Source organism: Vigna unguiculata, chromosome 3, assembly GCF_004118075.2.
Source record: "Vigna unguiculata cultivar IT97K-499-35 chromosome 3, ASM411807v1, whole genome shotgun sequence".
In the NCBI taxonomy this organism is placed as follows: Eukaryota; Viridiplantae; Streptophyta; class Magnoliopsida; order Fabales; family Fabaceae; genus Vigna; species Vigna unguiculata.
Window position 1 is genome coordinate 38015087 of NC_040281.1, and position 13984 is coordinate 38029070.

Genomic DNA, 13984 nt, shown 5'->3' on the forward strand with positions numbered 1-13984 from the left:
AAAAAATAACATAAACCAGAGGATTAAACAAGATAAAAGTTATGTAGGAGTTGATTTTATTCACGAAACTTAACATCAATAAAAGGTAGAAAACAACGTTATCAAACTCCTCCACACTTAAAACCTTGCTTGTCCTTAAGCAAGAGATAACTTGGCCTAGAAAGACATCTACTTGACAAAGGTCGAACAACTAGGAAGCAAGTTCACACAATCAATTCCGATAACATTCATGGATGCTCTTCTTACAAAACCAATACAAAGAGAATATGTGTAATCTTGCAAATCCTTAGCTATGTTACCCACAATGTAAACATCACAAGAATGAATATACATGCTTTAAGAGAGATTAACAACTATGGCAAAAATGTTTCGTTGATCAACCAAAGAAATCAATTCTCACTAGAAAAAGTTTTTCACTCAAGCACACTAGTGTATAAAGGTGTGTCATTCTCTCATCTACCACTTATTGCACACAATTTGACTTTGCTTTTCATTTCAAGAGCCAAGAGTTTTCAAAACATGCAAACACTAACAAGGACTTTATTTGATTAATTGTGACTAAGCTATGAAGGAAATTGGTTTTTCTAGGTGGCATGAATGAACAAGGAGAGCAATAAAATCATTTTGGAAATCTTTACATTCTACTCTCTAATACTTGACAAATAGAATACAACCAACACCATCTTGCAATCACATTATTCATCATTTTCTTTTTCTCTTTTTCATTTTTTTTTCTTTTTCTTCTTTTTAATTTTCTTTTGTATGGGACATATTTACAAGATGGTACCACATCAACCACAACCAATTCTATTTTGATCTTCATGCTTCCCCCATTCGGTAACTTCCCTCACACTTGAATCACACTAATGACCATGACATGTTTTTTATCTCCACTTAAGGTGAGGTGGTCAATCATTTTCAATAAGGCTTCAGGGTTCAAAGATGAAGGAAATTTGCTTTTAATGCTCAAACAACTTACACAAAGGTTCTAATCTTTGAAAACATAGTTGGCTTTTTGGGTTTAACTATGATGCTAAGAAAGAAAGAAAGTGCCTTGTGTATATGTAAACAAGCCAATGAAGAACAACTAGCAATGAAAATCAAACAAAGATAATTATATGTCAATAGTGGTAACACTCAATAGATATAAACTCTAAGACACAAAATCTCACCCGGTTTAGTTCTTTGGTTTCTTAAGGTTGTCATACACCATGCCATAGTCATTAATCGCAGTAAAAACAATAACAACGTTCTTAGCATACAAACATGAGTACAACCACAAGCACAAGTTTTCACAAGACCCTATCATACTCTCAATGTAACCCAAAATCAACTTATGAGCAAACATAAATGGTTCTCATCAAAGTCATGCAAACTCACTCAAAGTCATAAAACCAAGTGCATCATATTTGTCAGACTAGCCAGGTAACACTTTTTGATTATTTAAAGTAAGAAATGAAAATAGAAAAGGAAAGAAAGCAAACTCTTTTTTGGGTGGGTACGCCTGCTGCTCAAATCTCTTTGCTCCTTGTGTCTTCTTTCTCATCATTATCAATACCTAGCACTCACAAGAACATAAAACATACTCGAACAAACTGGTTAACCCATATTTTTATAGAAGTCAAGATTTGAGAATTGCAAATTGAAAAACATAAAGACAAGGAAGATAATTGAAAGGAAAAAAAACATAAAAATCACAAGAAGAAAAGAAAAACGCAGAACATAAACACAAGCACACCAACTAAACAACAATTCTAATATGCAGAATGATTAAAATAGATTCCCAAGTAACCTCACTCAGATCCCTCTTGTTGTAAGATCACTCAGTACTCTCAAAAGGTGATGAATACTAATTTCCCCGTTCTTTAAGGTAAAAACACTCAGATTCCTCTTTTTGTGCCTATCTAAGCCCGACACACCTCAACCAATCCCTTGGCCTAAGCATGCATCAAGACTTGCATTAAGAACCAGAACAGTGGGGGACAAACACATAATCCCATCCCTGGTGATTTGTGCTATCTGGTTTAATTTGGTTAGGTAGGTTGCCGAAATCCCATTCCTAAGACCTTCCATCAACTACATCATGCTGTAAGGCGTACCCCAAGACAAGTATTAAGCACAAAACAAATCAACGGAAAGCATAAACATCAACAAACAAACTACATAAAAGAAAGTACAAGAAAAAGAAATAAAGAACAATTTCTAAAAGAGTCACAAATGGTCAAATCGCCTTGTGTTGTAACATAAGTCCCTGGCAACAGCGCCAAAAACTTGTTAGTGAAAAACCAACATGGCAAGTGCACCAGTTGCACATAGCAAGTAATAAGTATTTTATCGTTCTCTCCCAAGGGACTTGTGCAAAGCATGACAACTCTCGCAATTCACGACTCAATTAGACACAAAGTTCACACAAACACAATGGAAACTCTTTGTATTTTATGAAACAGTTGTGGTGCAACAAGAAATTAACATAGTGTATTTACAATTTGTCAAGATTAGACTTCAACCATTTCATTCTCATGCATTCTAAATTATCCCAATTCCATATTCATGTTAAAATCAATTCACAAGAATATTCAAATCCTATTTCTAGAGCCTTTGAGCCTATGATCACTCATTAAGTTTCAATTCCTTGAATCCTCAACAAGTGAAATCATGCATTAGTTTCAAGAATCTAAGATTACTAATGAACCAAGTTTTATTCCTAGATACAAGCATCCATTAGGTATTTAATTTCAAATCTAGATTCTAAAGATGTTTCCCAACACCTCAAGAATAACAAATCAAGCATAGGAACAATCCACATCAAGCATTAAGCATGGAAATCAAATACTAACATGAATTGGAAAAGCATATAAATTAACAACACAATTTTACATAAGAATTCAATGTTTTACATCTAATCTCAACAAATAGAAATTGCTCTCCATGGTGGAGAACCAAGGGTTTTACAAAATTGAAGAATAGGGAAGAAATTAGAACCATAAAGTAGAAACAATCCCTCTCCCAAGGTTCTTGAATATTGCTCCATGGTTCAATTGCGCCTCCCATTCGCATCTATGCCTTCAATTTCGTAGCCCATCATCCTCTCCAACCCAAAAGGGGTAAAACCTCCATGGATGAAGAAGGAGAACCAAGAAGGAGAAGGGAGAGTTTCCCAACACCCCTAATAGCCTCCAAGAGCCTCTCCCAAGCACCCAAGGTGTTTCTCTTCGTGCAAAATGAGGAATCCCCTAATACTCTCGTAGAAACATGATTAAATAACCATATTCGCGTATTGGGGTCGATATTCTCACCCAACGGCTTCATTCTCGCCCAGCGAGGCCTATAATCGACATTCCCAGACATGTAACTCGCTGGGCGAGCCATATTTTTGCCCAACGACTCGAATACTGTAGTTCTGGTCGATCATTTCGCCCAGCGAGCCACCAGCTCGCCCAGCGAGTGACCCCGACGCCCAATGGTCGTTTTGTGGCCTTCCAAGGGTGGTTCAAGGCAGTATATACATATAGGTGAGCCCTTTCTCCATATTTGTAGTGTTGGACTTGATTTCGGTGCCCCTCGATATGATTATTTGTGTAAAAGTCAATCTTTCATATCCAATCATGCTTCCTTGAGCTTTAACTTGTTTTCTTCCACCAGAATTGCTTCTATTATTTTATTTCACACACTCATAATAGAGATTAGAAGTAAAAAATAGTACAAAACAACTAAAATACGAAACAATGCAAAAACAACATAAGCTAGAGGATTAAATAAGATAAAAGTTATGTATGAGTTGATTTTATTCACGAAACTTAACATCAATAAAAGGTAGAAAACAACGTTATGAATAGATGCAAGGCAGTGAGGGATGAGGCGCTTGGCGCTTGGCGATACGTGTCCCCCGCCACGCGATCTGGAAGCGAGTAGCGCCTGGCGCCTCGTGAGCAGCGCCAGGAGATATTGCTGCAGCAGAATTGGGTTTTTGCTTGCTTGATGTGTGTGGTCTACAAGGTTTCTATGATGTCTCGAAGGTCAGCTTGGTAGTGTTCCTTTAGTTGTGGCTCGGAACGTATCCTTTGAGTTGTGACTTAAGATAGGGGTTAAGCACGTAGCATTCCTTGAGTTGTGGCTCGGAATGGCATCTCTTGAGTAGTGGCTCGGGATGGTAGATGAACACGAGGAACTCTTGAGTTGTGGCTTAGGTTGACGAGTGTTACCGGTATGAGTGTGCACGTTGTGGCGTGTACGAATGGGTCTAGTTAGATTGCCCTCCTCAGTATTAAGTTGATGAGTTTGGTAGTCTTAGGACATTACGAATGTTATTCGTATTGGGGGGGCGTTATGGTGTGTTATCCGTAGCAAGGTTTCCCACACGTGCTCTACTAGTTGTGGCTGATAGGTGTGGCAGCAAGACATCTTGAAATACTCATCTGAAGACTTTGAACACGGTTAACATAATGGTGACCATGTGTGATTAAGAATTTCCTTTAGTGTGTTTGTGATATATATATATATATATATATATATATATGTATATATATACATATATATATATATATATATATATATGTATATATGTATATATATATATATATATATATACATATATACATATATATATATATATATATGTATATATATATATATATATATATATACATATATATATATATATATATATGTATATATGTATATATATATATATATACATATATACATATATATATATATATATATATATACATGTATATATGATTGCATATATGCTTATTTTATTATTAGTTTATCCTATCTACTTGTGTTTGGTGATGATCGTGTATGCGGTACACGTGAGCAGATGATGTTGCAGGTGGATTTGGTAGAGTCGGAGCGGGGCTAGACTAAGATAAAGAATTTTATCAGATCTTTTATATTTTATGATTTTAAATAATTTGTAATCGTTATGTTACTCGACTTTTGATAATTATAATAGTGTTTATAATTATGGATTTTGGATTATTGGTGATGTAATAAAAATTTTAAATTTTCCCGCGTTTTCTTGGGAAATGAGCTTTCATTAATTGACTCGTAATTATTATTTTTCTTTATTTTATTATTTAAATCAGTAATATTCAGTCAGGATGTTATATTGACCAATTGTCTAAACTTCAAGTGGAATTGGAGTTTTGGTTTGAACTTATGTTATAAGATTATTTCCTTGCATTGTGTTTATGTTGTATTTTTTTTATCCAGTTTATTTATGGTAGTTTAAGAAGAACATGAAAATTTCCCTAGCTTCTAGATTTGTTCTTCAATTAGATCTTTATTTGTTGTTTGGCTTTCTATTTGTTGTTGTTTTGTGATGCACTCCTTTTGTTTATGGTTGAGTAAATAATTATTAATAAAATCATTTTTACTCTTTTAATCTCTTTATAATTTTATAAATTCAGATAATTTAATTGTTGAAAAAAACATACTTGTGAAATAGGTTAAGGGCAAATATCTTAGTCTATGTGCATTTTATTGCTAAAAAAGTTCTCTAAAAATTTGTTCATTACGCATTGTCATTAGGAAACCTTACGAGGATGTTTCTTCTTGAAGGTTCTGAGATTTATTTATTTTTTATATTTGTTAGCCTATATTTTCTAAGCAATCATCTGTTGTTATCCTTGTATTCTTTAGATGTAGGTGTAAATCTTATTTATTTATTTTGACAACAAGTGATATTGTTTGATGTTAAATTGAGAAGTATGAAACATAATAAGTTTGGATTTACTAAAAGCATAAGTTACCTTATTTTTTGGGTTCAGGAGGTTGTTGTTAAAGTGCAAATGCCTGGTCTCAAAGATCTTTTTGATATTGATCTTAAAGATCTGAGGGCCAGTGTCATATAATGCTTGCATTTTTAGTGTTATGTTAAAATGTTATATTTCTCTGATAATTTAATTATCTTCTCTTTAACTTAATTTCCTAAATTTAATAACCTTCCAAGATTGACAAATCTTTTTAAAAACTTGAACTTGGTTTTAATTTTTTTCTTACATGAAGCATTTTTAGTAATAGAACTTGCTTTCTTTGAAGACTTGCAGAACTAGGTAAACCACTGATACTTGGGCCTTTTTTTACCCCCTCCGATCATTGCTGAATATCTTCAAAAATTGATCCTAAATCCTTGTTAATGTAACACGAGTTAAATATTTTTGGATGCCAAATCTTTTTGGATCAATATGTTTGTTTCAGACCAAAAAAAAGCCCAAAAGTTTGATTGGCTCACACTCAACAAGCCAAGTCTATTTTTCTTGTATTTTCTTAAAGTCATAGCATATGAAACATAAAAGAAGGAATGAAGTCATAGTTTTATTTCTTTTCATAGCAAACAAAACATAGAAATAAAAATTTGATTACCATTCCCATGTCATCATTCCATCAAATTAAGCGTGATTTTGTTTAGTAACATTTTTCAATCTCTTTTTCACTTGTAGTTCTTATACTTTAAACATGTGAGGACTTATTAGCCATTACAACAGATCAGCCCTTTCGATTTCCTGCTACATTCACATTTGTTGTTGGAGGTTCTTTGATCCTTAGTGATTGTTGCACTCATCAAGATCTTACCGGCTTCTATGGTATTTCCAACTAGTTGTCGTTCTTGTTGCATAAGAAGAGAGAAAACACAATTTATACTTGTCAATGGTTCCATCAACAAAATTTGGGTCTTCATAGTACCATAAACATCATTGAGACCTTTCAGGAAACACATGATGTACTGAGATTCTTTGTGCTTGATAACCGTCTTAATGAAATCACATTCACACTTAACCTTATAAGTGCAGTCCGACATTGGTATGAGAGATTCAAGTTCCTCCCACAACGCTTTAGATCTGTGAAGAACTTTGTGACAGATCTTTCTCCTTGTTTGGTTGAGTGTAGTTCTTGAAAAAGATCAGAAATGGTCCCCCTTTGAAAAAGGTTCATGAAGATCGTCCCATAGATCCTTCACATTTTCAATGTACACGACGCTTTGAGCGATTTGGGTATTCATGGCACGCGTCAGCCATGATATCACCATCATGTTGCATCTTTCCCAAGCGTCATGGAGGGCGGTTCCTTGTTGGAGTTTTTACACTACCATCGAGAAACTTGTGTTTGTTCTTGGAGATCAGGGCACGTTCATGGCAGGACTCCAAGCATAGTAATTGGCCCCATCAAGCTGAATGTTGATCAACGTTGTTCCTAGATTTTCACCCGGATGCAAGTAGAAAGAACTTGAAGGATTCTAAGATTCATTCGTCGTAACGGTGGCTCCTGATGCCATCAAGAAAGCAAGAAAAGAACAAAAAGATTTTGAAAGAAGAAAAAAGGGGAACAAAGAAGGAGACCTGGCTTAACGGAAGCAAACACTCCTAATACGATATTGAGTTTTCATGACTGCTATCACTTTGATAGCCAAAGAGACAAAGAGAAAGTAAAAGAGGGATTCTGATGTATTCTATAGGTTAAAGTGTCAGGTATACATGACTTGTATATGAAATTTTGAAACAGAAAAACAAAAACTAACTATATTGATAAACCGGTAAAACCCAACAATACCAGTCTTGTATAATAAAAATGATAATCAAGAATGCCCTATTTCATAAAGACTAGAAAATTTTACTGAAATTTCATTGTATTTTTCAGAATTTCTGTACAGATTATATATAGTTTTACAATAAGTTTTATGATTTAGCAATGTTTATATTTAAGTAAAAAGAAGCATACATAAACGAAGGAATATGTTAACAACAATAATTATTGTGATTTGATTTCACTTGTTAACAGTTCTGCGACCTTTAAATGCATATATAATCTCAATCTTGTAATTTTTAAATTCTATATTTCATTCCAAGATAATCTCTTTTGGTCTTGATAATATAAGAATATTAATAAGTGATCAATTATTTGACAACCAAATTAAAATCTATGCATTGAAACTTAGAACTTTCATATTCAATAGTTTAGAGTTTGTATCCAGAATTTTGCATCCTTGAGTAATTTGATTTAGAGCATAGGCCAGAAAGCATTTTTCAATGACAATCCAATTTCAAGTTCATGGTATAAGAATTTCACTTATGCTAAGTGTTGGGAATAGTCCAAGTGTGAGTCAAAGTCCCACATTGGATAGAAAAGACAAAGTTAAACACTATATAAGAATAAAGTCCCATAACAACATTGCCTTAAGATTTTTGTGTAAAAGTGGTGTCTAGGGTCTTATATGTGTAAGACTAATGTTGGGAATAGTCCAAGTGTGAGTCAAAGTCTCACATTGGATAGAAAAAACATTGGTGTTAGGGCTAAACTCAATAGATAGCATTTGGCCAATAAAATCGTTTTACTTTCTCTCCAAAATTTTGGAAGCTTTAGCCAGGAGCATAACACCACAAGCATAGCCATCTGCAGCAGTGGAAAAAGGCACAACCAGAAATGCAATGTGCTTCCATTTTATATCCTCACACCCATAAAATATGGTGTTTTAAGCCAAGTCTTTCGGTTACCCCACCGCCCCAACAGCAACAGCAACGAGAAGAAGGAACCTCTCACGACGACAAAGCCAAGCTCATAACCAGTGCTTCTAACCCATTTGTGAAACACTGCCTCAAGCTTCGTAACTCCTCTTCCTATCGCCGCGCTCACGCTTCTGCTCTCGTTGTCGGTGCTACCCCTATCAGGTCTCATGTTTTTCCTCTGCTTTTCTTTGAATTTATTTTTCTGACTTTCCTTTTGGTGGGTTGAGGTACTTTGGCAGTGACCCTTTTGTAATTTTAAGCTACATGGCCTTCCAAATTCCAATCTTTCAAAAAATTAAATTAGTGAGTTTTGGTTGAGATATTGTGCAACTTGCGGAACATGCTATCTCAGATAGTGTTAACTTGATAATTAATAAACACAAGCTACAGAGAGTATGCTGTGAAAAGCTTTACATAGAAACTTGTGGAAATAAGGTAAAAAAACTTATAGAAGTCATAAGCTATTTTCATTAGCCAGGACAAGTTCCTGTTATGCATGTGCTTTCACTAATTATTCAGCTGATAACAGGTACTAAACTTACATTGTCCTAACTAAGCTTAAACAGTTGTAAACTATATGAAGAGTGGAAACCTATGCGGTTGAGCTACAATCTTCATAGTATTATTGATTAAATAATGTACTGAAATAAATTTTTACCTGAACCTGTTTGTTTGTTTTCTTGTCTACATTTTAGGATATCACATCAATATGTACAAAACTACAATTTCAGGCAGAATATGGCTTGATTCATCCCTTTTAGTTTTTATAGCTGGTTAGCATGGACTTATTTTATATGGATTTTTTCTCTATAATTAAAGTATGGATGATATTCATGACTAAAATTATGGAATAAAACTGCATGGGTGAGTGATATATAATTGTTGTTTGCAGAGAAATCCGCAGGTTTCAAGAGTTATTACAAGATGAAAGTGTTTCAATGGATTGTTTAATTCTTCCTGACAAAGCTGAGATACCTGACGGGTTGGATAAATCCACTGCTTCTATTGTGCGTGTGAGCTCCACAGTGATGAGAAAGCTTTCAGGGCTGCAAACTACTGACTCTCTAGATGCAATTGCGCTTATGAAAATTCCTGCCAGTTTTTTCAATGTTGATGATGATCAAAAGAACTATCAGAAAGTGTTTTCATCTGTTCATCGGATACTAGTCCTTGATGGGATTCAGGTGATACATAATGTCACTTCTTGACTTTACCATTTTGGGTCTTTGAATGTTTGCCTGATCATCTTTCTTGTTTGTGGATGGTGGTACCACTGTCCTGGTTCTACCTATTTTTGTCAATATTGCCACTGATTCTATGTAGTCATTTTTTGCACTTCTGATTAATGTAGGGACCGTATATACTTCTTATTGGAAACCCCGCAAACTTAAATTGAATTACCAATTATCCATAAAAAATTCACTTGCTGAGGTTGTACAATCTTTATCAATGATCATTTTCTGGCTAGAATATGAAACATAGGTCTATAGTCTACATTCTAAATTTTTAGAGAGAAAAATAATAAAATTAATATTTCAAGTTCATGTTCCTCAAAAGAAGCTCATAATCATCTCCAGTTCTCCATAATCATTGCTCCCCTCATCCTGCATATAGGATATAGGAAAGTAGAATATTCATGGACTTCAATTACGATAAAGAATTGAATAATCTATTTGTCATGTGTTATTTTATGTGAATGTTTCGAAGTGTAAACATTGAGAGAATCTTGTTGGTTTCAAAAACTTCATGTGCATAAGTGATATTTGAGAATTGTTTTCTGCAGGATCCTGGCAACCTTGGTACATTGCTCAGATCAGCTGTGGCCTTCAGATGGGTAAGGAATTATCTTCCTACCCTGGGCATAGGGTCATGGAGCATTGTTTTCATATCATTCTACTGATCCTCTGCGTGATTTTCTAACCCTGTTTTATTGACATGGTACATGATTGCTACGTTAAACTTTAACTAGTTTCAGGGAATGGGAACACACCTAACCCTGTTTACTAGGATAAAAATTTTTTAGGATATCCATATTATAATCTTCCTACTTATTTCAGTATAGTTGTTTCATCTTTGAATATTAAAACTGAAATTCCTTTCTTAATTTTAATTCAAACTTGACATGTTTGCATGTGACAGGATGGAGTTTTCCTTCTTCCCGGCTGCTGTGATCCATTCAATGAGAAAGCTCTTCGGGCTAGCCGAGGTGCTTCCTTTCAGATCCCTGTTGTTTCTGGCTGCTGGAATCACCTGGAGTCTCTTAAAGAAGAATTTCAAATGAAGTTGATGGCTGGGCATCCAGAGCTTGAAGAGTTGGTCAAGCCAGTGTGCTCTCTCTCTCCAACCTTGTGTGATTCCTTATCAGATACAGCATTGTGTTTGGTTTTAGGAAGTGAAGGAAATGGTCTTTCAGAAAATCCCTGCAGGCTTGTGAACTTGTGAGCATTGCTATGGCCGGAGACTACGAGTCGCTCAATGTTTCGGTTGCCGGTGGAATTTTCTTGTACATGCTACAACCACAGAATCAATGAATCTGTATTTGTATGGTATGTTTTAAGTTCATCATAAGTTTCATCCTCTTTTAGGGGGCTCCCAAATGAGAGGGCCATAAAAAAGCCCACCCACGAATCCCCCTCTCATGTGGATTAGGGTCAAGACTAAGGTGGGTTTGGCACCCCTAAAAGCAATACTTTAAGTCAGAATCCAAGATCACGCTGAGCCATGTCGGGTAGGTCTAGACCGAAGATCAAGACTAAGTGGCTGGCTCGGGTCGAAGGCGAAGACTAGCCAACCGGGGCTTACAGTCGAGACGAGTTGTCGAGACTGACGACTAAGACAGGTTGACCCGTCTCAGTTTAGGCCGATCTGGTCAACAACCCAAGATGAGCCAACAACTCAGAGGGGCAAAACTGCGCCCACAACCGAGATGGGCCATGTTAGTCAGAAGATTATAATATGGGGCAACCGTCCGAGATGGGCCAGGCCGAGTCAGCCTAGCCGATGCTAGAGACGAGTTGGCTTGAGTCAATTGCCAAGTTAGGTCAGGTCGGGTCAATGATCGAGACGGGCCGAGTCGGCCTAGGTCGACGACAGACATAGGCCTGCCCGGGCAGACAGTCGAGACGAGTCGGCCAGAGCAGACAATCGAGACAAATCGAGCCAATCCGATGACCAATACAAGTCAGGCATGGTCAACGGTCAAGACAGGCTAGGCCAGGCTAACGGTCTACATAAGTCGGGTCAAGCTGATGGCCGAGACGGGCTGGGCATGGCCAACAACCAAAATGGGTTAGGTCGACGGTCGACACAACTGTATTGGGCAGACAACCCAATTGTGCCAGCTCAGCCACACGACCTAGATGGGCATGTTGTTGGTGACTGAGGCGGGTCAAAATTCGAGACATGTCGAGACGAGTCGATGGCTGATACGAGCCGAGCTAGTCTAACACCGAAGAGAAGCCTGGTCGGGTCAACAGTCGAGAGATAGGTCAATATGGCTGATAGTCGAGACGGGACGACCATGGTCGACAACCAAGACAGGTTGGGTCTTCGGGAAAGACAGGCTGAGCTGGGTCGGGTTTGGTCGATATTCGAGATTGGCTGGTCCAGGTTGACGGGCGAGACAGGTAGACGACTGATCTAGGTTGATGGGCTGGGTCAACAACTGAAATAGGTTGTGTTGACGGCTGAGACAAGTCAGACCAGTCTTATGACCAAGAATGGCCAGACCAGGAGAATGGCCGAGACGAGTCTAGGTTCAGCCAGGGCTTATTGTTGAGACAGGTTAGGCCAGGGTGACGACCAAGATGGGCGGTCCCGAGTCGGCCTTGGCTAACATCCGAAACGGGCCAAAAATACGGCCGAGACGAGCCCACAGTCAAGATAGGTTGGGCCAACGATTGAGGCGGGCAGGCATTGTCCCACGATCGAGAGAGGTCGAGCCGAGCACACGACGAGACGAGCCCGGCATGGCCAATGACCACGACAGGTCGTGTCGAGCCCACTATTGAGACATGCTAGTCCAAGCTGACTACTCAGGTCGGCTTGTGCCCATGACCCAATCATGCGTAACTAGGACGAGTCGTGGGTCGACCTGGACAAATGACCCCGACGATTGAAATAGGTGGACTTTTGATATTGGCCTGTCTAGGCCATCTATCATTTAACTAGGGCCAAATCATGTGGGTTTGACTAAATTGATTACTCTAGAAGTTACATATCATTTAAATTATTTAAATTCTTAAGAAGTGAGCTAATATTAAATTTGATCTTTTTAAATTTTAAATTTTTTATTCTTAGTATTTGAAATAATTGTTTATATTCTGTTAGAAATCTATAGAAGATTAAAAATATCACTGTTAAAATAATATTACTATACTCATGAATATTATCTAAATTCGTCCTTAAGGATTTCACATAATATTCAAATTGATCTAGGCAATATCTAAGTTTTAAATCATGGACACTGACTAGGGTTTGAATACTTGTTTTTTTATTAAAATAATTTTAATTGAGTTTAGACGCTATTTTAAAATTTATAAGATTATAATTTTTTTAAAATATTTAGTATTAAAGTGAGAAAAGTGTTAATTTTTTAATTAAATTTGTCTAATATTAATTTTTTTGTTTTTATGTTTTAAGAAAAATATTTTATAAATATTTGAAAAAAATAAGATATATATTTTATCTTTTAAAATAAAATATTTTCCTTTTTTAGTATTTGAAGTATATGCATGTCTTCTAAAAGGTGAATTTTTATGTTGGTCTCGCTTAATTTCACTTATTTCACTTTTTGGTTTTGTTTCATTTTGAATTTTTGTTTAGTGTTGAATAATATGTATTTTAAAATTTGTTACATTTGACCTAGTATTGCAATTCTAGTGAGTGATATGTAATATGGGCTTCATTGCTGTGTATATTAAACATATTATAGGCTTTTACTTCCTGCACTTCCAGAATTTCCTTGCACACAACCAAATTTTCAAAGTGAAATTTTATCTTCTGGAACAAGCTTTCCAAAATTTTTAGAATAAGATTTGTAGATCGAGAGTTTTTAAACAAAATTTTTGAAACTATATTTTCGAAACAGAATTTTGTAAATAAAATTTTCGGAAAATATAAAATGTATTTTGGAACAGGTTTTCCAGATTAGGATTACTAGAACATGAAATGTGTTTTGATTTTTTTTAAAATATATGAAATATGTTTTGGAAAGGGTTTTCCGGAACGAGTTTTTTCCGTATTTTCTCTTTTTATTTTTAGCATTCTTTCTCTTCTTTCGTAAAAACAGTGACGGTGGAAGCGGCAAAGATAATGATGGTATGATGCAGTAATGGGAAATAAAAAAAAACAAAATTAAATATGATTTTCGTTTTTAAAGTAAATTAAATTATAAAGTATTTATTTTATGAAAGTTAATATAAAACATCATTTTCATCATGTAAATTATTTTTCATGTGACAAATAAGATTGCACAT

General features: G+C 35.8%; 1 protein-coding gene across 1 annotated transcript; it reads left to right on the forward strand.

Annotated features, from left to right (window-relative positions):
• The first annotated feature begins 8341 nt into the window (after nt 1–8341).
• Nucleotides 8342–12746, forward strand: LOC114177286 (uncharacterized tRNA/rRNA methyltransferase YsgA-like). The gene is given in 5 exon segments (XM_028062563.1): nt 8342–8669; nt 9400–9691; nt 10291–10341; nt 10647–10920; nt 10923–12746. Coding segments are annotated over 5 exon segments (978 nt in total). The 5' UTR covers nt 8342–8424; the 3' UTR covers nt 11039–12746.
• The last annotated feature ends 1238 nt before the right edge of the window (nt 12747–13984 follow it).